The 26,612-nt window shown below is 34.1% G+C and overlaps 1 protein-coding gene across 1 annotated transcript in view; it reads left to right on the top strand.

The window, feature by feature from the left end:
* The window catches only part of LOC126881278 (rhodopsin), a 70,653-nt gene that overhangs the window by 4,939 nt on the left and 39,102 nt on the right, over positions 1 to 26,612 (top strand). The window contains exons 2-5 of the mRNA XM_050645470.1: positions 8,912 to 9,012; positions 15,753 to 15,879; positions 19,846 to 19,995; positions 21,351 to 21,564. Coding sequence (XP_050501427.1) covers positions 8,926 to 9,012; positions 15,753 to 15,879; positions 19,846 to 19,995; positions 21,351 to 21,564 — 578 coding nt within the window. The 5' untranslated portion in view covers positions 8,912 to 8,925. The remainder of the gene's footprint in view (positions 1 to 8,911; positions 9,013 to 15,752; positions 15,880 to 19,845; positions 19,996 to 21,350; positions 21,565 to 26,612) is intronic.

Raw genomic sequence — 26,612 nt, 5'->3', positions numbered from 1 at the left:
GGGCTGACTCAGCCCCCCCCCCCCACTAATGTATCAAATTCCTGCTCAGTGGAACGAGCTCAAAATTTTTAGTTTGCGGAATATGAGAGCTCATAAATAGCTCATAAATCAGGGCTATTTGTTTTTTGGTTTTTGCAAGTGGTAAATTTGTTAGGAATAATATTTCTCGAAGTAGAGTAAGATACATATATAGAGTAAGACTGTAAAGTTGTGCTCACTACGGAGAGCAATGGATTGTATCCTCGCTCCGACCCTTGCTCCCTGGTATTTATATTCGTTACATTCGTGAATTCTCTCATTTAAAATAATGTATTTATTTTACATAGCTTACATAGCCATCGATAATATAGTTTCGATCGCTATGTAAAATAAATACATTATTTTAAATGCGAGAATTCACGAATATAAATACCAGGGAGCAAGGGTCGGAGCGTGGATACAATCCCTTGCTCTCCGTAGTGAGCAAACCTTTAGACACGATCTACTATTAGAACGTTTGCAAGAAGTCGGTTTAGATAGAAATGACATCAAATTACTAAAAAAACTTGTACTGGAACCAAAACGCCAGAGTTAGGATCAAAGGTAGATTAGGATCCGCAGAAGTGGAAATTAGGGCGGGAGTTAGACAAGGAGGCGTTCTGTCGCCTCTGCTGTTTAATCTTTACTCTGAGTTTTTATTTAAAGAGGCATTGGTGGATTCCAAGTATGGAGTCAAGGTGAATGGCGTAAATATCAACAGCATCAGATACGCCGATGATACGGTGTTGATTGTGGATTCCGACTTGGGTCTACAACGACTCATCGACGAGCCCAACTCGACCTGTGATCAATTTGGTATGAAAATAAACATTAAAAAAACCAAAGTGATGTCAATCCAAAAAAACCAAAACGAACCTCAACCTTGTACAATACATGGGCACATTTTAGAACAGGTCAATAGATTTAAGTACTTGGGATGTTGAATCGAGAGCAGCCTAAATCGTGATCTAGCAATAAGATCGAGAATAGAACAGGCCAGAAAATCTTTCGAAAAAATGAGAAAACTGCTTTGTGATTCTCGAATTAAACTCGAAATTCGACTACGTTTATACAAAGGCTACGTTTGGTCGACTCTTCTCTATGCAGTTGAGACATGGACGATTAAAACATCAACCGTAAATAAATTGCAAGCCTTTGAAATGTGGATATACCGGAGATTCCTCAAAATTCCATGGACATCGCATACCTCAAACAAAGAAGTGCTGTATAGAATAGGCAAGGAAAGAGAACTTTTCAACACAGTAAAAGTTAGAAAAACATCAGACCTAGGCCACATACTGAGAAATAATAAGTACCAATATGCTCAACTTATAGTGAAATGAAAGATCGAGGGAAAGAGAGTACTAGGAAGGAAAAGACTATCGTGGCTCAGAAACGTTCGACAATGGACAGGGCTAAATTTTGAACAGCTAATAAGAACAGCTGAAGGCAGAGAAGATTTTGCAATTGTAGTAGCCAACCTCCATTGAGGAGACGGCACTTTAAGAAGAAGAAGATGATACAATCAATAGCTATTTGATATTTGCCCATATTTTCACAGATTTAAATATAAATATCCACCATAAACCTACTCTGGTATAAGCTTAACTTGATTTAATTAAACTTAAGACTTAAGCTAACTGATCTAACCAAACTTAGGTGTAATGAATCTTTTCCAAAAATAGAGCCAAAAAAATAGAACGAAAAGTATGTATTTGGGTATTCGTTAAAGTAGTCAGAGGTCAGAGGAGACAAACAACAGTTCGTTACATAATAATTACTGAACAAGATGTACACAGGGAGATGGACAAAACGAACAAAAAATTGATTGAAATCCGATAGATGTTAGGTATGACAGAGGATGAGAACGATATTCACGAAAAGGGGATTAGGTATCTCAAAAGATTAAAAAAATTGATTCAAACCCCACAAAATTCGTAATAAATTACTTGCAAAATTAGACTGGAGAAGCAGAATATAAATAGTTTTTAGTAACAAATAAAATACAGAATTAAGCAGGCGAAATAACAATGGTTAAAAGAACAATGCGCAGAAATAGAAGAATACCAGAGAAAAGACATGATAGTTTTAGCACACATAAAAAAATTAAAGAATTAACTCACATCAATAGAATAAGAAAACCGAAAATGCTGAAAGATACAAATGGGAAACTTGTGTTAAATGCTAACGACAAATTAAAGAGATGGACGGAATATAGCAATGAACTGTTCAAACACAACAGAAAAGAGCAGATGGAAATAGGAAGTTGAAGAGGATATGTAGTTCAGAGAAATAAGGGGAAAAAATATCCTGTTCGTGACACAACCCCCTCCAGGCCGAAACCAAATTTTCTGAGTAGTATGGACATCTATAATAATAACCTATATGTTTCCTGCAGCCGATTTTGATGATATACATATTTATAAACAAATGAAGATCAAAAAACGGTAAATTTTTGCTTTTTTCGTCTATAACCAAAAAGTTAAGTATTTTAAACAAATTTGAGAGTGAGAAACTCATAAACCGTATAAAAAACTTCAATATGGCGTTCGCTGAATATGTCTATCCTTATTGGTTGCTTAGAAAATTGCAAAATAAATCAAAAATTTTGAGTTTATACAAATATTCATAACTTATGTAAAAATTAACTTAGAACGTTCTTATTGCACAAAATACTGAGACTTCTGGTGCTTAAATCATACCCTAAATTTCAAAGCAATTGGTCAAATAGTTTGAAAAGTATTTAATTTGTGTATCCCAAATTAATTTTTTTTTCCAACGGTATAAGTCAGAAAATGATGAAGTTACAGTAATACTTTGGATAGTTTATGAAAGAAGAAGATTTATACTATTAATTTATTTTAAAAAAATGACAAAAAATAATTCTAAATACTGCAAAATTATTTTGCAAAAATATATGAATTAAAAAAAGGGGGGGCTAACTTCGTCCCTAAGTGTCCTAGGACAATTGTTTTTCTTTTTAAATGTGTATAAAAATTCAGTCTTTTCAAATATGAAAAAATAGTTTTTCTACGGGTAACGGTTAAAAAGTTATTCTAATTGTTTATAAGTAAGCAAAGAATCGACGTGTTTTTGCAAAATAATTGTACACTGTTTAATATTACTTTTTGTCATTTTTTTTTAATTAAGTCAATAGTATAAGTGTTCTTCTTCCATAAACTGTCAGCAGTCTTACTGTAACCTCATAATTTTCTGACTTGTAGTGTTGCAAAAAAAATGAATTTGGAAAAAACAAATTAAATAACTTTTAAACTATTTGACCAATTGCTTTGAAATTTAAAATATAATTTAAGCACCAGAAGTCTCAGCAACTCGTGTACTAAGAAGGTTCTAAGTTAATTTTTACATAAGTTATGAATATTTATAAAAACTCAAAATTTATGATTTATTTTGCAATTTTCTAAGCAACCAATAAAGATATACATATTCAGCGAACGTCATATTGAAATTTTTTAGACGAATTATGAGGTTCTTATTCGCAAATCTGTTTAAAATGCTTAACTTTTCGGTTATAGACGAAAAAAGCAACAATTTACTGTTTTTTGATCTTCATTTGTTTATAACTATGTATATCATCAAAATCGGCTGCAGGAAACATATAGGTTATTAATATAGATGTCCATACTACTCAAAAAATTTGTTTTCGGCCTGGAGGGGGATGTGTCACGAGAAAAATCTTATTTCTCTGGACTAATGGTTTTAAAGATTTTAAAGGAGGAAATTACAATGGCATTAAAAAACAGCAAAAATGGTAAAGCTGTAGGTCCAGACCAAATCCCAGTAAAAGTCTTAAAATGCATAAATGATGAAACCTTAGACATTCTAGTAGACTTATTTAATACATACAGTGTACAAAACAGGACACATACCCAAACAGTGGTTACTCTCCACCTTTTGTGCTATCCCTAAAAATACAAACGCTAAAGATTGCAGTGAATACAGAACAATATCATTAATAAGTCACATTCTCAAATTATTTTTGAAAATAATACATGGTCGTATAAATAAAAAACTGAAACAAGGACTAGGAACCAAGGAGGCGTTATTTGTTTTTAATGTGTTAGCTCAAAGATGCATGGATATGAATGTGGATGTGCATGTTTGTTACGTTGATTTTGAAAAAGCATTTGACAAGGTAGGACATGAAAAATTAGTCCAAATTCTAAAGACAAAAAACATAGACAAAATGGACTTACGAATAATAACAAACCTTTACTGGAATCAAAGAGCACAAATTGTAATAGATAACGAACCCAGTCCAGAAATTGAAATCAGGAGAGGAGGTAGGCAGGGATGTATTATGTCACCCTTACTATTTAATGTACATATATAGTATATAGTAAAGCCATTTTTAAAGAAGCACAAAAATGAATATAAAAAAGACCAAATGCATGATAATAACAAAGAAAACAAATATACAAACAAACATACATTTGGGAAATGTACCGATAGAAAAGGTTGATAAATACAAGTACCTAAGAACCTGGATTTCAGACAATAATGATCAAACGACAGAAATAAGAGCTAGGATACAAACAGCAAGAAATGGATTTGTAAAATGAAAACGGATCTAAGGATCGGCAAAAGGATCTAAGTGAAATTTTTTTAAAAAATGAGTTAAGCGCATAATATATCGAAAGTTAAAACTAAACATTACTTGCTGGCAAAATGATCCAATTGATTTTTAAACGTTCTGCGCCATCTCTTGGTAAGGGAAGAAATTCGGTTTACAGATGTTCTCTTTTCAGTAGTGGCAAAGTGATCCAAGTGCGCTTAGACCGCTATGCCGCTGATTATTGTCAGTTTTTGTTGATTCTTATCCACGTTGTTTTTGCAAGTTCAGTATAGTTTTCCAAAACTTCCAAAAAGTCTTTTTGGAAGATGTTTGGAAGTTTGGAACAAAATGATTTTCTTGACTTTGATTACCTTCATAGGCTCATGTGTGATCCAAAAAAAGATATGGAAAAGCCACCAATAAAATGGTGAGAAATCGTGTGGTTTGAGTACAGACATGAAAACTTTTTATTCCTTTTGTTCCATACAACGAGGCATCCAAATAATTGCCTTGCTTTCCAATCTGAAAAGTGCTCATTACTTAACGTAGGTAGACCAAAATGTCTGGAAATTGTAAACCAACACCTGTATAGAGCCGTTTTGGAAATTCCATATGCTAAGTAAGAAAATCTTATTCAGCTGTTGCCTTTTATTCCCCCAGTTCGTCATACTTTTTACCAAAATATGGCCTATCAACCCAAAAAGAAAAAAAATGCAACAGAAAGTAAGCCAACGACGACGACGGAAACTAAAATGGAGGAAAATGTCCAAGAAGAAAATAATGATCTGACATTTACGCTGACTATGATAATTAATATTTTTTATAATATTTACTATTGATTATGTACAATAAAGTTTTCTTATTGGGAAATCATCGTTTTCTAAAAAAAATCTAAAGAAAAAATAGAACCAAAGAGGTCTAATGACTTTTTTTTTAAACAAACAAGCAAGTAACAACATTATGTGAAACGTAATTAAACAATTAAATATATTATGCGTTTTTTTCCTTAAAATCCCCATATGAAATATCTGCATAGATTTTACAATAAGCAATTAACTTTAACATTGAATATCTCCAAACGAACATACTGGCACTTAGATCCTTTTGGTTCTTACCCCTTCAGATTAGAACTGAGAGTAAGAGCTTTGAAATGATATGTGTTTTCAATACTGCAATATGGACTTGAAAGCTGGACATTGAAGCAAGAACACAAATAAGCTACGGTTCTTTGAAATGTGGTGTTACAGGAGGATGCATAGAATAGCATGGACACAGAAAAAAACTAACTCGGAAGTATTGTGAAAAATGGACAAAGAATACGAAATTATAAACACAATAAAAATAAGAAAGTTAAAATATCTGGGACACCTAATGAGGGGACAGCGGCAGGGGCGTAACAGAGGCCCCCGCAGCGTGAAGTTTGCGGGGAGGCCAAATCGCTTAGAGGCCCCATCTTGTCATCTGATATTATGTAAAAATCTGTTATTGTTATATTATTTTACGTTGTGTATTTAAAATTAAAAACGTACATTTCTAAATAGACGTATTTCCCAAGTGAATCATCTCATAATATCTAGAAACTTAATCCCTTCCGGCCTACCGAAATTTTATGGTAACGACAATAAACTGTAATGCTTTGTACGTGACTATTGAAAGATTTGCGATTTGCAATTTGCCGAATTTTGGGACAATATTTCTAAATCTAGAAATGGGGTTTCTCTTTAATCTTTACCTATGTTTAGTATTTCGATACAATTATCCAGAGGCGTAACAGAGGCCCCCGCAGCATGAAGCTTACGGGGAGGGCCCAAATATGTCAAGGGACCCATCTTGTTGTCTAATATGTAAAAATGTGTTGTTATATTATCTGCGTACATACCATTCGTCTTTTAAGAAGTGCAGTATTGAAAATTAAGTTGTCCATCCGAATTAATAAAATTGTAGATATATTCGCTGATAGTAGATAGTGCACGAAGAAAGTTGTTCATCTCATAGAATAATACTAATGTAATCATTTAGTAATTTTTGTTCTATTTTATTCTATAACAATAAAGATGAAAAATGTAAGTCGTCATAAACAATGCATGAATATACCAATAGCTCAGTAAATGACAGTTTTTAAGTGAAATTATCTGCGTCACGACGGACGTATTTGCTTGACAATTTGGATTTGGGTTTTAGTTACACTCCACTTCTAAGTTGGATTTATGCCGTTGGTTGCTTTTACTTCGGTGGGTGACACCCCTCCTTAGGGTGAAAAACATACGTTACAATAAGTCCGGAAATGTATAAATTGACTAATTATAACCAACTTTTGTTCTTATATAGAGTTGCTTATCTATGCAAATACTTTTCAAGTCATTTGCGAGTGAAAATGTTTATTTTTCAAAAAAAAAACAACGTTTTCAGACGGGTTTTTCGCAGATAACTCAAAAATAAGTATTTATCAAATTAAATATCTATTAGATATCGAAAAAATATTTGTAGCAAAAATGTAGCTTTTAAGATACAGAAAATGGTGTACTTATTCATGAAGTCTATCGACACAGTAAAAGCACAGTTGAAGCTCATAAAAAATTATTCTTATTTGTCCAATTCCAAATCGAATATTTCAACCTGAAATAACCAAAAAATGAAGCAATTTTCGGGAAAAACTCTTAAAACTTTTTTGAAATGTTTAAAAAAAAGCTTTATTTTCATTTTTATTTTTATTTTTTATAAAAGTTTCTAGCACCAAAACTATACAAGTTACGCTCAAAATAAAGTAAGCCCCTTTTTTGTTAAAAAAGAAATCTTGAAAATCTGCCCCTATTTCGCACCCCAAATAAAATTTATCATTAGCGCTTTACCATTTACTTTAAATATTTATTGTTTATATGATCTGTAAGTTTGACCGGTTCGAAGTTATTATTTTTGAAAAAATCTAAAAGTTTTTTATTTTGGAAAAACGCCTTTTTTTCAAAATAACTTAAAAAGTATTAGTGATACGAAAAATCTCAAAGAGTAAAGAAATGTAGGTAGGTCTTGCTTTTATAAATATTTTGGTTTTATTTTGTTTTTCTGTAAGACAAAAATTGTTTAAGACATGGCTGTTTAAAATTTGCATACTCTTTCAAGCCCTTCAACTAGAACCCTTTTAAAAATATAAGCACTTTGAACCAGTGAAACTTACAGGTCCTATAAAAAAGTTAGGTAATTTGTAAGGCGATAATGATTAGTTTCATTTGGGGTGCTAAATAGGGGGAGATTTTCACAATTTTTTACCAAAAAATGGGATTAACTGTATTTTGAGCGTAACTGGCTTAGTTTTGATGCTAAAAACTTTTGTAAAAAATAAAGCTTCTTTTAAACACTCTTAAAAAGTTCTAATGAGTTTCCCGAAACAGTAATTCATTTTTTGGTTATTTCACGTTGAAATATTCAATTTGGAATTTGACGAATAAGAAAAACTTTTTATGAGCTACAAGTTTTCTTTTACTGAGTCGATAGACTTCATTTTTGTTTCATTTTTTTTATAATCTAGATACGTTTTTGCTAACAATATTCTTTTCGATCGAATACTTACTCTTTGAACTATTTGCGAAAAATCGCCTAAAAATGTGGATTTTTTGTTGAGCAATCAACATTTTTACTCATAAATAACTCGAAAAGTCTTGAGTTAACTACTTCGGTGGTGACACTGAAAATTACACGGTATCGCCATATTTTACGTTGACTTACTGGGCCGTAACACATATAGGTATTTGTTACACATGTCGCATTTAGTAATTTTTTAAAGGGGGCCCCATTTCCAATTCTGCTGGGGGGCCCGACGGAGTTTGTTACGCCACTGGACAGCGGTATGAACTGCTAAGACTGATCATATAGGGTAAGATAAGAGGAGAAAGGAGTATAGGAAGAAGGAGAGTGTCATGGTTGAAGAATTTCAGGGACTGGTTTAAATGCAGTTCTAAAGAACTCTTTAGAACAGCGGTAGATAGAGTAAAGATAGTGAAGATGATATCCAACCTCCGATTGGGAGACGGTACTTAAAGAAGAAAAGAAAGAAAAAGGGTATTTCTTTATTAGTTTAGTTATAAACATTTATAAAATTAAATTATTAATAACAAATTCCTTCCCAAAATTTCGGATTCTCATGTTGAAGATTCGGATTCAGAGGAGCAGAATACATACAAATCAGTTGTAAAATCTCATGGACCTCAATCGGCCACGAAACCTCCTTTTGGTCCTAGACTATTACTCTTAAAATAAAGTTTTTATTTAGTTTAAAAACAGTAGTAAGTAAATTTCATTAATGTTGAATTTTGTTTGTTTCAGTGCCATATTAAATAATGTCCGTAATGGGTGAACCGAGCTATGCCGGGTGGGCCGCCCAGCGGGCAGCCGGCTTCGGCGGTAATATCACCGTTGTGGACAAGGTAAACACATTTTACTGTACTAATATTTACTTTTTTTAATACAATACCTTAAACTTACCAATAATCGAAACAAATATGCGTTTCGATTCATTCGAGTCTCTTACCATTCTCTTACACGCGTTTCTGGATCTATCCGTCATCAGAGACACTTGTAAGAAGATTGAACTGAATCAAAACGCGCTGAGTAGAATGTCAAATATAGTGAAATAATTACCAAAGTATGCATATAGCGCCCTCTAACTAAAAAATAAAAAAGTTGGTGTCGATAGCTATTCAAGTAAACTGTAATCCCAAGATTTATCAGGCCATTCAGGGCGATGCGCGATGCTAGGAATATTTTTATATTCCACTAAAACATCAACAATGCAATCACCATAATTTTATATTCTTTTCGTCGAGTAATGCCGCGTCCTCACTGGTAAAAATTTGCGTAGAACCAGCTGTTCGTTGCAAATTTTTGCGTGCTCGAGGTAAATTATGTTAGTGTGGACGTATTCGTCGCATAAACCGGACGCATTTATTTTCGACTCACACAACGCACACGCTCCGTCAGTTGTAGGTTTTCGAGCGAAGATCAAATAATTTGAGCATCGCGTCTTCACTGGTAAAAGTTTGCGGCGCAAATTCTTGCGACGAAACATTAGTTCAATACGCACGAAAAATTTACCAATGCGGACGCGGCATAAGAACGTGAAACAAAATCACGTGAATCAATAATCCTAAGTGAACAAAGCTACCATCAATCAAACAAGGCAACCATTACTGCAAAAATGAACGACGATATAGAGTAGTAAAGAAGATGAAGATGACAATCTGTGGAAGACTGTCTTGGGCAACATTTGAAAAGCGTTAACACTTGGACGCATTACTTCAAAATATAATGCAAGGGAAAATAGAAGGAAAACGGAATCCAGGCCGTAGAAGAATGTCATGGTTGCGGAATTTGAGAAAGTGGTTTGACTGCACCACTAATGAACTTTTGTTGTCCAATCTCCGATAGGAGTGGCACAAGAAGAAGAAGAAGAACACTTGGACAACTATCTACCAAAGAATACAAAGTATCTTCATTATATACAGCAAGGATCTCCAATCAATGTAGATATATTACGACACAACTGAATTAATTTCCCCAAATAATATTGGGTAAAGGCGAATCCAAATTATAAAGACGTATTTAAAAAGTTCTTTCCAAAACTTTAAATATTTCGAAGTTCTAAACCTTTTTGAAGGATCAGACAGGCTGCCGACGAGTTTGTACAACATCGAATATCTCAAAAATAGGTATACATTTCGTGGGGCAGAAAAGTAAGTTAAAAAAAAACAATTATAAAGAGGACCGATGGAGGTAAGTCCAAATATTTATTCAAATCTTCCGCTGTTTGATAATTCTGATATTGATATTGATCAAAATAATGAAAATTTAACGTGCAATGCCTAAACGGCGTTTCTAAAACACCTAAGGCCATAGCGGAAAAGAAAAAACAGAACAACATGGAACCAGAACACGAATCAGAAATAGTAGAGAAAAATAAAACTAGAAACAAAAATAAGAAGGCAGCAAAACGTCAAAGGCCGAATGAGACTCAGGAAGATGAAGATTCAGTGGCTGAAATGAAAAAGCAACTAAAAGAAAAGGACGAAGAAATTAAAAAATCTCAGAAACCAAATCCATCAATTGAATGAAAAAATCAATGGACTACAAAATACAATAATAAACTCTCAAGAAAAAGTAATCGAAACTATAGATAAAAGATTCGACGAACTTAAAAACGAAAACCAGACAACCGATATACAAATAAATGAAAAAAAATCGATGACAGCAATCCCAAAGAAAAAAATTGAAGATACTAATAATAACATCGCAAATACAAAAAATTTACCCATAACACCCACAACAAAAACAAATGAAGATTTCCCTTCCCTGCCAAAAAAGGTCGGAAAAGACAACAGCGTGCCATCAACATCTAAGGTACAAGAACTATTTCCTTCCCTACCGAATAAGGGCAGGGAAGAGACAATGGAAACAAGCGAAATTGATAATATCCTAATCACCGAACAAAACAATCAAGAAAGCACTATAAACAGGTCTAAACCAAAACCACCCGTCATAACACTACAAACAGTAAACGAAACAGGAACAATATTGAAAATTGCTGAAACTCAAAAGATATACACAGACAATAAAATCTCCAAAAGCGGAAGAGAAACATTCATTCAAACAAAATGCCCTGAAGATTATAGAAAATTTACCCATATCTTGGAAGATTATAACAAAGAAATCAAAATTCAGTGGATCGCCTTCCCATTAGACGAAGATATCAAGCCCAAAATGGTTATTAGAGGACTTCCCTCAAATACAAAACCTATAGATATACAAACGGAACTAACAAATAAACATGAAATAAATACAATTAACGTAACAAACATGAAGTCTAGGAAGGCAGACAAAAAATCTCTGCGAATGTTTATAATTACAGTGGAAAAAGAAGACGTACCCAAAGCCAAGAAAATTACCAACCTTATTTACATGAGAGTAGTAATAGAAGATCTAAGAAAGAGCAACGGACCAACTCAATGTTTTAATTGCCAGGGCTTCCACCAATTGCCGCACTTCCAGGTGCGTAAAGTGCGGAGAAAATCACAAGAGTAAATTCTGCCAAATTCCAGCAGAACAAAAAGCAAAATGTGCTAATTGCCAAGGGCAACACCCGGCAAGTTATAGAGGATGCCCAAAGATACCTGCCTGGGGAAGACCCAGACAAATAACAACAGAAAACAGAACACAACAACCTAAAAGAAACAATGGGCAATCGTACGCCCAAATCACCAAACCAACACAAAACCCAACAACAGATTAGACCATATTAATTTCAAAAGAACAACAAAAAGGACTGGCCACGATGATAGAAGAGCTAGTCATAAAAACGGTAAGTGAAGCGATTAAAAATGTAAAAATAGCACTGAACTAAGGCACGAAACTAGGGGATACCTGAAGATAGGCTCCTGGAATTCAGGCGGCATAAGAACTAATACAAACGTGCTGGACGAATTAATAAATAGATATGAAATGGATGTCGTAGCATTGCAAGAAACTAAACTAACTCATACCATCAATATCAAGTTTCCAGGATACGACATCTACAGGAACGACCACAGAGCAAATTCAGGAGGAACTGCTATCCTAGTGAGAAAAGGAATAAATCATACATTACAACATACGCCACCACTAAACACTATGGAAGCAACAACAATAAAAGTCCAGATGAGACAAGGTGAAATAAGGATCACTTCAGCATATGTAAGGCCAACAGATCCTTTAAACGACGACGACCTGAATACGTTCCTGAACGCCGAAGAACCGTCCATAATAATAGGAGACCTAAACGCCCGATCCCCTAACTGGAACGATAGAGCTACAAACAGAAACGGTAGAATACTGAATAATTATCTAGTGAACAACGAAGACACCATGGTGATTGGGCCCATCGAACCAACATACTTTCCTGGAAATGCTCTACCAACCCATTTAGATATAGTAGTGGCCAAAAGCCTAGGACTACAAACAGACATCCGAACCTTAAACGAAGGATCAGCAGACCACAACCCCATACTCATAGAAATAGGTACATGGGAAGAAGATAACAAAACAACAAAGAAAAGAAAGAAAACCAAGTGGTCTGACTTCAAACACCTAGTGAGCATAGGAATTGGAAACATTCCTACAATTGACAATCCACAAGAAATAGAGGAAAAAGTCCTAGAGCTCGAAAACATCATAAAAGAAGCACTAAGAAATAGCACTACTGAAGAAGAATATGAAATTCATATGGGAAGATTTAGAGACATAAATCAGGAAATAAAGGGAAAAGAACAGAGCCAAAAACAGAGCCAGAAGAACAAGATACCAGGAAGATAAAAATAGCGCAAATCGACTGAATCGACAAGTCAAACAGGCACTAATAGACCATAGAAGCCAAAAGTGGAAAAACTACATAAAAGAAATGGAGGAAAGGAGCCAAAATATGCAAGAAATATGGAGGCTCCAAAGAACTTTAAGAAACGATAGAAAACCCATTCCCCCACTACATGGAGAAAATGGGATCGTCTACACAGAAGAAGATAAAGCCGAGGTGATGAGAAGGACACTTGAAAGAGAGTGTACACTGAATCATCACCAAGATGAAGATATAGACTTTATCGAAGAAGTCGAAGAAACAGAACTAGAAACGCCCGAAGAACAAGAAGAAATAATAAATCCCACATCACCAAGAGAAATAAGTGAACTGATTCGAAAAAGTTCACCAAAGAAAGCACCTGGTCCAGACGAAATCACTAACAGAGCTCTGAAGTATCTTCCCTCGAAAGCAGTTGTGTATTTGACAAATATAACAAACGCAATACTAAGATACAGGCTCTTCCCAAATCGATGGAAGGAAGCCCATGTAATTATGATACCCAAGCCAGGAAAGAACCACATATTTCCTCAAAATTACAGGCCGATTAGCTTACTTCCAGCAGTCAGTAAGATAGTGGAGCGGGTCATCCAAACCCCGCTCCAATCAGAGACAGACAGGCTAGGCATAATCCCAGAATCACAGTTTGGATTCAGAGCTCAACATTCCAGCGAACTTCATTAAGACTTACCGAATATATAGTAGCTGGATTCAATGACCAACAATATACGGGATCAGCCTTTCTGGATGTAAGCAAAGCCTTTGATAGAGTGTGGCATGAAGGACTGACATACAAAATGAGAGATTATGGATACAGCGGGGCCATGACGAAACTCATCTCCTCGTACCTAAGCGACCAAAAGTTCAGGGTCCGGATAGGACCAGTTCTATCAGAACACGGAATGCCGGAAGCTGGAGTACCACAGGGGGCAGTTTTATCACCCCTTCTGTATAGCATATATACAGCAGATGTTCCAAGAACACCCGGAACATTGATCAGCCTTTATGCAGACGACACTGCAATTGCTGCAAAACACATGAACCTAGATATAGCTGTAAGAAATCTACAGACGGCATTGGATACAATAGAAGAATGGAGTATCCAATGGAAAATAGCAATAAATCCAGATAAGACCCAAGCGGTTAACTTCAAAAAGAGAAGAGATAACCCAGAAGAACAGCTAACATTGCAAGACAGACCCATCGAATGGCAAAACGAAGTTAAATATTTAGGAGTCACAATGGACCAAGGTCTTACATTCACATCACATGTCAACGCAACAGTCCAGAAAACAGCAGCGGCCAGATCGGCAATAAGAGGACTCACAGGAAGAAGAAGCAAATTAGCTATGAAAACAAAATTAAGACTGATAAATAGCATTATACTGCCAATAATTACATACGCATCTCTTGCATGGGGTCACATAAGTCAAAGTAACAAAAAGAAGATACAAGCGGCACACAACAACTGCCTCAGAGAAGCTGCAAACGTGCCCAGATACGTCGCCGAACGGTTCTTATTTAGAGACCTAAAACAAATAAGAGTACTGGATATTATGGAAGAAAAAGCCAGAACAAAATTTGCTGAGCTAGAAGACCACCCAAACCGAATCTTGCAAGAGATATTAAGGTATGATGTGTACCATAGATGGAAACATAGGAGACCCAAACAACAAATATTAGTAAATATATAATAAAGGCTAGATAATCGTAGCTCTATCAAAAGAAGACAACTTGCTCACCTTTGGCATCTCATTATATTTATTAATGTTGATTTTTATAATTTTCAGACATCCCTCAAAAAAAAAATATACAAAAAACTTCAAAACGGCTTCAGCCACTAAACAAATCAATAAAATATTAACAATAGGCGAAAGCCACAAAAAAATATTAGTAACAAAACCCAAAAAACGGGCATGAGGGGCCCACATCCTCGAGCGCCGAGTCGCCGAACTGGACATAGCCCAGAGCGGGGACTCGGCGCCCGAGCAAGCAAAACAGATCGAAGATAAGTCACTAGAGATAGCGGGAATAGAGCGTCTCACGCTGGCCTGCATTGATCGGGGTAGGATTTCATATGGGAGTCCGTGTACCCAAGACTCCCATATGATAAGCACTTTGCTGATTGAGAGCCCCTATAGAGCATCAGAGTGCTATCGGGGGGTAAGTGGATGGTCTGGAGCATTGAAGCGGGGTGGGGTGATTCCTGCTTACGCGAGTTATTCCTCCTCGCCCCAATGAATTGTATCACCCGAATGTCATTCTCTAGGGGTGAGCAAGTCTCTCAGGCTGGGTTAAATCACTATGCTTGCTTGCTTGCGAATCCAAATTGTTCAGGGTAGCGAAATACAAAAAAAAAGGGGATAATATGACCATTATACAAAACTACAAAACAAAAATAATCGAATTCAGCTACATAAACGGATCTAAAATTGAAGAAGCGGTGCAAGAGTATTTAGTAGGGGTGGAAATTTAAACATTTTTTATTCCAATTTTGGATTTTAGTTCAAAGCGATGAGGTAGTTGGTGTTTATCTTACAAAATTAAAACCTTAAAACTAATAGAGTGGTTACAAAAATTGTTTTATACAGCAAATTATAATAAACTCAGCTGCTTTCAAAATCTAGTTAAATATTTGCAGAATATGACGTAATATTTAAGGTAGCTTTTAACTATTGGTTTTACTAGGTAGGTAGGTTACTAGGTAGGTGGTAGGTATAATTTTAAGCCAAAAAATTTACATTTTATTTAGAAATTTCAAATATGACCTAGGTGTTTTTCTTTTAGGTATTACCAGATATGTTACATATGGTAGATGCCTATTGGTACCAATTCCCACCTATGAACCCATTATGGCACGGCATCTTGGGCTTCATGATCGGTGTTTTGGGCTTCATCTCCATTACAGGAAATGGTATAGTATGATTCATAGTAAACAATATCATGACTCTCACTACATTAAAAAAATAGGAAGTATTTTTAGTAGATAGGTATAACAAGTTTCAGAAAAATCATATCCTATACCTAATTTTCACCTATTAAATAGTTTATTTTTCCCTCCATAAAACTGGAAATATTGCCTTATTTTGCTTCAATAGTGAACTTCAAACCGATCAGGTTCATTAAATATATTTGTTGACACCTTCATGAAGATTGGAAATATTATCCATTATTATTGTTCATGTTTTGTATTGTTGAGTCTTGTCATTTACTCCATTAAAATGTTACATTCTTTAAGCCATACCTTGCATTTGTTAGAGGACTCAATTTTATTTCTTTAATATATAGGGGGGATCAGTAGAAGCTTAAGTTCAAGTTTTGGGGGTCGCCACCCTTGTCCCTCGGCCGCCATCTTGGAAATGGGGTGCAAAGGGGTTTCGCGTTATATCTCGTAAACTACCAACCCTATGTAAAATCTAATTAAATATAAAATGTAGAAAATTAAATTTTCTACAATTTTATTTCTATTACTTTTTATCGTCAAGTGACCAACAAAAAAGATATAAATAAAAATATGTAAATTTTTTTTAACAAGTTTCCTTTTGGAGGTTTTAACTTTTTTTCAGTTCATTTTAAAATAACATTATAGCAATTTTATAGAGGGTTTTTCAGCGAACAATTTCCACTATAAAGTTATTTAATTCTATTTATTTATATAGGTTTTACAGCGCTCCAAACTTGACCAGATTCTAGAATGCTCATAGGGATACAATAAAAAAAAGTTAGGCTTACTTTTCTATTTATACATATTTTTTATTCATACAATTTATTATGATTTTAACATTCCTATGCTATTATTAACCTGTTTTTGACCTTTCTCCCCACTATAAAACTTATAACCCTAAGCATATATAGAAAAGGCCCAAGAAGTTGTTTGCCGGTTTAGAAGAAGAATGAACAAACCGCAAAATGCAAAATTCTTAAGAAGAGCAAAAACGAATTTTTGATACAAAATTATAAAGTATGATCAAGATTAGCCATTCACCACACACCGTGGTCAGGATCTCGAGATACAAGCGTTTTTTGGGGTGTGCCGTTTGTCTATGAAGTATCATAACTTTTTTCCTATTGTATATTTTGACTTAAAGTTTTCCCAAAAACTTCTTTATGAATTATATTTTATTGTTGTGTTGGTTAAAATTTTAAACTAAAAAATTTGTAAACTTTTTTAAGTAAACATGAAACTAACGAAATATGATGACAAAATGTTTAAAAACTAACAACTCCTTTTTTAATGTGTTTAAACATTTTGGACAAATTACATTGTTATTTACATACTTCAAAGATGACACAGTAAAATTTTCTAAAGGAAATATTTACAGCGACCAAGGTACAGCGAGGTAAATTTGAAAAATCATCAAAACTGATTTTCGGCATTTTTGTATAAAATTTGATTTTTTAACAGGTTCCACCAAATCTAGATAAAAATAAACTTCATACTCGGATTCAGCGTCCTCGAAAACATAAAAATAGACCAAAATTGGTCATTCAACTTAAATTTGATTTTCGCGGTCGGCATAACGATTGCTGCCGCTCGACTAATATATAGATAAAAAAGTATTTTTTTTATTGTATTTCTATGAGAATTCGAGAATCTGGTCAAAATTGGAGCGCTGTAAAACCTAGATAATAAATAAAATTAAACAACTTTATAGTGAAAATTATTCATTGCAAAATCCTCTACAAAATCGCTATGATGTTATTTTATTGTGAAATGAACGGAAAAAAGTTATAACTTCCAAAAGGAAACTTCTTACAACATTTTCTCATATTTTTGTGTATAACTTTTTTGTTGGTCACTTGACGATAAAAAGTAATAGATATAAAATTGTAGAAAATTTAATTTGCTACATTTTATGTATAATGAAATTTTTAGTAGGATTGCTAGTTTAGGAGATGCAGCGCAAAAGCCCTTTGCACCCCTTTTTCCAATATGGCGGAAGAGGACAAGGGACCCCAAAAACTTGAACTTAAGCTTCTACTGAGCCCCCCTACACATTAAAAAAATAAAATTGATTCCTCTAAGAAATGCAACCTAAATGTAACATTTTAATGGACTAACTGATCATGAGACGTTTGTCCAAATCCTGTCATTGGCTCTGTGACTGTCTTCAGGTCTTGTATGCTAAGATGAAATGTACACAGTAGGTATTGCTAAATTTGGTTTTCTGTCATTTTTATTTAACCATTTGCCTCAAGGCTGTAATACCATCCTTCTTACTCGATTGATATATTGCTCGGGTTCAGTGACGGCTTTTTTCAATGGGCACCACTCATTTGATCTAATTTCCTAATGCAGCTATTTTATTTTTTTCTTCCATTCACTGTTTTACATGTTTCTTAGATATTCTTCGCGTAGGTAATACTCTGTGACTAGATTTATTTGCTATTTTTCTACATATGTACAGCTACCCTTAGTATTTCAGCTACCCTTAGCACTCTTTGGGCTCAATTAGTATTTGTTTTATTTTCGGAAATAATGTTATAATCGGCCTTAGGTACTCGAATTTTGTGATAACCGTATTTTTTACATCCATTGATATAATCACAACTTGTTTGTCCAAATTGTACGTAAATGTTTCAGATAACTTTGTTAGGTTTGTTTATTTGTTATGTGATTTCAGTTTTTTTTAGACATCCTCTTCTAACATAATGCTGAGGACTTACAGTCCACTAGTGATGTTGATTATTGTTACTTTCGAGTATTCGTTACAAATCGTTACTTTTGTATAAAGTAATCATTTACAGTATTCGTTACTTTGATTACTATGATTACTTTTGGTACTTTTGTATTTGAGTACCGGTAATCATATCGAGAATCGTATTTCTCATTAGGTAGGTATTTTGTATAAAGTAATCATTTATAGTATTCGTTACTTTGATTACTATTATTACTTTTGTTACTTTTGTATTTGAGTACCGGTAATCATAACGAGAATCGTATTTCTCAGTAGGTACCTAGGTATTTTGTATAAAGTAATCATTTACAGTATTCGTTACTTTGCTAACTATGATGACTTTTGTTACTTTTGTATTTGAGTACCGGTAATTATATCTAGAATCGTGTTTCTCAGTAGGTAGCTATTTTGTATAGGTATTCCGATATATCAACGACCTTCACCGATCTGTTAAAGGGATAAAAATGAATTGATTACTATGATTACTTTTGTTACTTTTGTATTTGAGTACCGGTAATCATATCGAGAATCGTATTTCTCAGTAGGTAGGTATTTTGTATAGGTATTCCGATATAATAACGACCTTCACGAAGTACGAGGTAATCAGAGTAATCAAAGTAGATACAATAGTCGTTACTCGCTCTGTTACTATTGGTACGAAGTAATCAGAGTAATCAAAGTAATCAAAGTAGATATAATACTCGTTACTCGTTACTCACCCTGATACGATTGGTACGAAGTAACGAAGTAATCAGAGTAATCAAAGTAACGATTTGCCTCTCTGTATAGTAAACGTTACTTTCGGTATTCGTAAGTAACGAGTACTTTGTAACGAATAGTTACTTTTTCAACATCACTACAGTGCACATATTCTTAAGGTGTCAGTGGGGGATGGCGTCAATGTGAAGTATTATAGTCGGTGTATGACAGAGAAAGAAAGTATTCGAAATAATGAAATAACAAATTTTATATTATTTGTTACTTCATTATTTCGAATACTTTCTTTCTCAAACATCGACTATACATAATACTATAATATTGCGCATAGACGCCATCCCTCACCGGCAACTTTAGACTCTGTGCATTGTACCTACTTTCTATTTTCTAAATTGAATATTATTACAATTTTGTTATGAAAAATACTTCTTGTAGATAGTTGTACTAATTGAGTAATACTGACTAAAATGCTTATGTCTTTTCAGGAATGGTAATTTACATCTTTATGGGTACAAAAGCGTTACGAACTCCCTCGAATTTGTTAGTTGTTAATTTGGCATTTTCTGACTTCCTTATGATGACTACTATGGCTCCTCCTATGGTTATTAATTGTTATAATGAAACATGGGTTTTAGGTAAGTTAAAAGCAGGTTAAACAGTAATTGAGGTATCTTTTTCGTCGCCAATTTGTGATCCGCTGAACTACCCCAGATAATTGAAATACCATCGAAAGATGTTAATATTTCAATCAACCATGATAGTTGTCGCTTACCCTGGCCTATCTCAGTTTCCCAAGGTGTGTGTTCGTCTTATCCTAATCAAAAATATGAACATTGAAGATTTGGATTGTTGTTGGATTATTGTTCAATAAAGATATAATAAAATATGACTTTTAAATTTTAAATTCAATAACATACATATTATATTCAGATTCTTGCCAAAAACTAACAATTTTTAGATTATACTTATGGCTTTTGGTATTGCTTCGATGGTAACTTCCTGATGCAGTGGCGGATCCAGCAGGATTCAGCATCTTCAAAAGGGGAACTGATTGGCTAAATTTCTATGAAAAATAAATGAATAAATTAATCTTTTTATAATCTTTATATATACAGGGTGTTTGGTAAAGAATGGGCCATAGCTTAACCTCAGGTTTTTGAGGTTAAAATAGGCCAATTTAAGCTAACTTACCTTAGTACAAAGTTTATAATAACCGAGTTACAGAGTGTCAAAGTTAAACTTTTTTTATTTATTATTGTATATTTCCTGGCAGGTATAAGATAACAACATTAAATTTGGTATGTGGGGGTTTTTTGGGTCGAGAAAACTAAATTCCCTACCAAAAATTATGTATTACCCAGAGGGCGCCACATACGCCTTTCAGCGCTCATTTATTACGTTCAATTTTTTTATCCCTCACTCTGTATAATTTTGATATTAAAATTTTTATTCTCCTATTAGTTTTACTTAAAAAAGGTATACCTCTTTCATCTCTCTAAACTCAACCGTTTTCGAGATAACGCATTTTAAATCTGCGATACACCATCATTTTTAGCATAATATCATTGTAGTTCCACCCGAAAAATAACTTAAAACCATAATAATTGTGCCAGTTCTCAAATTTATGTCATTGCATCGCAAATTCCATTTGAAGAAATTTGCGATACATTTTTGGATAATTTTATGGTTTTAAGTTATTTTTCGGGTGTAACTCCTTGTCCCGTCGCGCTCTCCTCGCAAGAATTAGCGGTTGCGACCGAACCAGAACATGGCTGTCTCTCCATTTAGTCGTATTTTACGATAAGCAGGAGGAAAACTGTGGGGATATTCTCCTTGTATGACCCGTGCTCCACACGAGGAATAAGGGATTAATATTGACTTCAACCAAGAGCTAACTTATGAAGAATATATTTCGGGTAGTGTATAGAGAAAAAGAAAAATCAATATTTGGTAAAATGTAAAAAATTTAATACAATGTAATTTTTTGTAGGTCCATTCTTTTGTGAGTTATACGGTATGTTTGGCTCACTCTTCGGCTGTGCTTCAATCTGGACGATGGTATTCATCGCCTTGGACCGATACAACGTTATTGTTAAAGGACTTAGTGCTCAACCTCTTACTAAAAAGACTGCTATGTTGAGAATCTTGTTGATCTGGGCCATGTCTGTTGGATGGACCATTGCACCACTATTTGGCTGGAACAGGTAAGATTATGTGGTAACCTATATTTTGGCTCATTTTCTTATTCTTAGGAGTATCTGTTATTATTACATAAATTAACTAAACTTAAATACATACTTTGAAATCCATGAAATATTAATATATATCATATAACTATAATGACTGTAAGTTGATATCTATAGAGTCTATGAAAAGAAGTAAAACAAGTAAAATGAAAAATATCGAACAACTGAGTATGCAAATCTGTCTAGTATCCTAACATGTCAATCTCGCCAATCGTTTTCACTTAAATCTTTTTTGACATTGCTTTCCTTGATTCCAGTTATTCCAGCGATTCCGTGTAGCCATATTGTAGGTGGTTTTCTCTTCTATAGAGGGGCCCATTTCAATATATTTTTTGGGAGTCGTTGCTCTTCCATTCGCCATACCGTATTAATTGTTGCTGTTTTATACCTACGCTATTATTGTTTCTTCAGATTTTAACTCATCCTAGATACCTACGATATCAAAATTATTGAGCTCTGGTGGGACTCTTTCCGCGTTATCGAGCTCTAGGTGACTTGTTATGCTGAAGTATCTCCCAAAAATTTTTGTACACATCTAAGCATCGAAACTAATACAGCTTGCTAATACGCAGGTTATTGTTATTAGGTACCGCAACATCAATTTAGTGTTGTTTGTTTCGTTAATTTATTAACTACTATGAGATCCGGTCTATTATAAGCCATGTTTGGTCTGTGAGGAGAGTTTGTTCCCAAACGTGTAGTTTTCATTCTCAAGCATACTATTATAGGAACTTATTAATAATATGGTAGGTGGTTAGTTTGAAGAAGTCCAAGTTTGACAGCTATCTCTTGATGAAGGAACTTTCAGAGAAGAGAGCAGTGTGATCATCATACAGGAGTATGTATTCGGATCTGTTATTGATTTGGGGAAGGCTCTTATTATATTGAGTCCTATGGAATTGCTGTTTGAGGAGTAAAGAGTGTTGGTAGTCTATCAGCGACTTTGACACCGGGATCCGATCAGGAGTTTATAATTCTCAGAAACGAAATTGGCAGCCCAGCCTAGTAGAGTGTTCCGATCTCAAGAGATATTTTGGTTTGGCAATCATGATTGTAGTGAGCATGAAAATACTACAGCAGAAGGCAATAATTGGCTATTTTGTTTAGTAAGCAGAGTATACTCTCAACAGGATGTTTTTGGGGCATCTTCTGTGGATGTTATAAGGCTAGGTTTTGTCGTAGCTACACAGCTGCCTAACGATGTCCTCGTCTACTAAATTAAAACAATAAAGATGGAAGAAATCTGGAATATTATAGGCAATTGTTGAGACACTCAATGCAGAGAAGATTCTGGATCTGAAATCTCCGGTACCACTACCATAATACCTCCGATGATATACATACTTAGACCACTTTTTGTTATCTTTTAGCCAATATGGTGACCAACGTTCGATATAATCGAATACAAAATGGAAGAAAGACGATGATGTGATGCGATATACAGAGAAGGTATGAGACATACCTTCTACATCTCATAATACAGGGGAATATCACCGGAAAAAGCTCAGATCGAAGAATAACATCTTGAGATCCATAAGATATCCGCAGATGTAGCTCGAGCAATCGCAAACAAAATTATGATAGCCATTACGATCACCAACATTCGATAATCGGACAAGGTACTAGAGGAGAAGAAATGTGACGGAATACGTAAGAAAACATGATTATTAGAATTAGAGAACATATAATAGAGCAGATCAATGAGTATTGTATTACATGTTCTATATTCTGGTTATTACCCGAATCTTCATCTTAGATCTACGGAGAAGTAACACCAAGCCGCAAGGCCTCATCTCTTGCCATATTGCTCATCAATACGTCGATCTGATACACCACCGTATTCCAATCTAAGTAGCAGATTTATTTAGAATTTTACTCTACTTCGTTAGCCTTTTTGTTTTCTGGTCAAGGTATGAACTATTGTCTGCTAGATCATTCACAGTGAAGTGAATGTTATTCGAGTATATCCTTCAAATAAAAAAAATACCCACAATACTTAAAACAAAAGTTTTTATCCAAAGGTTCTTAGTTAAGATTCTCGAAAAGCAGATCATTGCTATTATTTATTTATCTTTCGAGTGTCAAATACAATGAGCAATTTAATATTATACCGTTTTCTTTTATAGTCCATAATCAAACTTCAAAATTTACTTATATTTTTATTAATTTTTTATGCAACAGTTTCTGATATTTTTTCATCCTTGATAACAGGCCAGGATCCCGCTTACAAAAAAAAAAGTTTATTAATAGCAAGCTGAAAATTTGTTAAAGCTTAACGGTGTCTGGTCGGACAAATTTGATGTACGGGAATACAGGAACAGGGAAAATTTTAACTGTGAAACAGGCTACAGGTTTCTAACGTCAGACTACGAAAACGTCCCATTAGTGCGACAGATTCGTGCAAATATTATAAGAATTGCACGTTTGATGATACAAGTACATATATAAATTAGTCCACATATACTGCACATATAAAGGTTCAAATTTAGATATGAGGCCATCTCAGATTTTGCCTTTTGCAAAAATGGCTGTCATTCAAAATGGGCGACTATACATATGTGACTAATAGCACGATATCTTTTGAATGAAAAGTCAGATTTGAACCAAATTTGGTACATAGGTTCTATTTGTGATTTACAAGATCTATGTCGTGAACTGGAAGAATCGGTTTACAAGAAGTTGTGTTTTCCTGGTTTTTTATGTAAAACTATTTTATATTATGTAAATAATTTATTTTCAATTTTTTCACCCTGTATATATTCATTTTTCAAAATGGTAATACCACCATTGAAAAGAGCGTAAGAATGTGTTTTAGAAAATATTTTGAACTTTTTAGTTATGTTAATTACCATTTAATAAATGCATAACGTATCTTCACATATGTGTGGCAGATTCGTGCAAATATTTTTATATAAGAATTATTGTGCATTTAATGGTAGAAGCATATAATTTGGACCACATATACTACACATACAAGAGTTCAAATTTAGATACGAGGCCATCTCAGATTTTTGCTTTTTACAAAAATGGCGAGCATTCAAAATGGCGGCTATACATATGTGAATAATAGCACGACAGCTTTTGAACGAAAAGTCCGATTTCAGCCAAATTTGGCATGAAGGTTCTTTTTTTGATGAGTAAGATCGAGGTCTTAAACCGGAAGAATCGGTTTACCAGACATTTTGTTTTTACTGTTTTTTATGTAAAAATCTGTTGTTTTTTCAATTCTTTCACCATGTATATATTAATTTTTCAAAAAGGTAATACCGCCATTGATAAGAGTGTAAAAATATTTTTTAGGAAAGATTTTGAACTTTTTAGTTATGTTAATTACCATTTAATAAATGCATAACGTATCTTCACATGTACCTGTGTGCATCAGATTCATTTTGAATGCCCGCCATTTTTGTAAAAGAAAAATCTGAGATGGCCTCATATCTAAATTTGAATCTTTGTATGTTTAGTGTGTGTGGTCCAAATTATGTGCTTTTACCATCAAAAGCACAATAATTCTTACATTATTTGCACGAACCTGCCGCGCATAGGTTCCTAGGTACATGTGAAGATACGTTATGTATTTATTAATTGGTAATTAACATAACTAAAGAGTCCAAAATATTTCCTAAAAAATATTTTTACGCTCTTTGCAACGCCGGTATTAACTTTTTGAAAAATTAATATACACAGAGTGAAAGAATTGGTTAAATACAACATGTTTTTACACAAAAATCAGGAAAACACAACTTCTGGTAAATCAATTCTTCCGGTTCAAAACTTTGGTCTTACACATCAAAAGAAGAACTTATATACCAAATTTGGTTGAAATCGGTCTTCTCGTTCAAAAGTTATCGTGCTATTACTCACATGTATAGTCGCCATTTTGCATGGCCGCCATTTTTGTAAAATTAAAATCTGAGATGGCCTTGTATCTAAATTTGAACCTTGATGTGTGTAGTATATGTGGTCCAAATTATATGCTTCTACGATTAAATTCACAATAATTCTTATATTTGCACTAATCTGCCACACATAGGTACATGTGAAGATACGTTATGCATTTATTAAATGGTAACTAACATAACTAAAATGTTCAAAATATTTTCTACTATATATTTTTACGCTTTTTTCAATTGCGGTATTACCTTTTTGAAAAATTAATATATACAGAGGGAAAAAATTAAAAAAAAAACATATTTTTACATAAACAACCAGTAAAAACACAACTTCTGGTAAACCGATTCTACACCGGTTCAATACATACATCTTGTAAATCAACAAAAGAACCTATATACCAAATTTGGTTGAAATCGGACTTTTCGTTCGAAAGTTATGGTACTATTAAACACACATGTATAGCCGCCATTTTGAATACCCGCCATTTTTGTAAAAGGCAAAATCTGAGATGGCCTCATATCTAAATTTGAACCTTTATATGTGTAGTATATGTGGTCCAAATTATATGCTTGTATCATTAAATGTGCAATTGTTTCACATATCGGCCGCACTACATGTATTTTGTCGAACAGAACTTCCAATTGATTTGTTCCCCTTTCGTTAAACTCTCATGCAAAAATCAGACTGCTATTAATTTATGACCAACATAATTCCTGTCATTTGATATGTTCTACGTGTCGGACTTATTAAAATGACCAACATATTTGTCGGACAAACATTTTTTCGTATACACAGACCCAAACTCGTGACCCGTCAAAATGGCCCGGTCAAAACAGCCCCGTCAAAAAAGCCCCGTCAAAATAGCCGGGATACAAAATGGCCTCGACAAAATAGCCCGTAAACAAAATAGCCCCGACAAAATAGATTGCACACAAAATAGCCCCGGTCAAGACAGCCCCGGCTAAAACAGCCCCGGCGAAAACACCCCCAATAAAACGGTTTACCTTTTAACGGAGTACCATTTATTTTAAATCACTATTATAATTGGGAAATAAGCCACAATTTAACTTAAAAAATGATTCTATTAACGTTTCGACTTCCACTTCGGACGT

The sequence above is a fragment of the Diabrotica virgifera genome, chromosome 3 (genome assembly GCF_917563875.1).
Source record: "Diabrotica virgifera virgifera chromosome 3, PGI_DIABVI_V3a".
Lineage (NCBI taxonomy): Eukaryota > Metazoa > Arthropoda > Insecta > Coleoptera > Chrysomelidae > Diabrotica > Diabrotica virgifera.
This window is presented reverse-complemented; position numbering and strand designations above follow the sequence as displayed.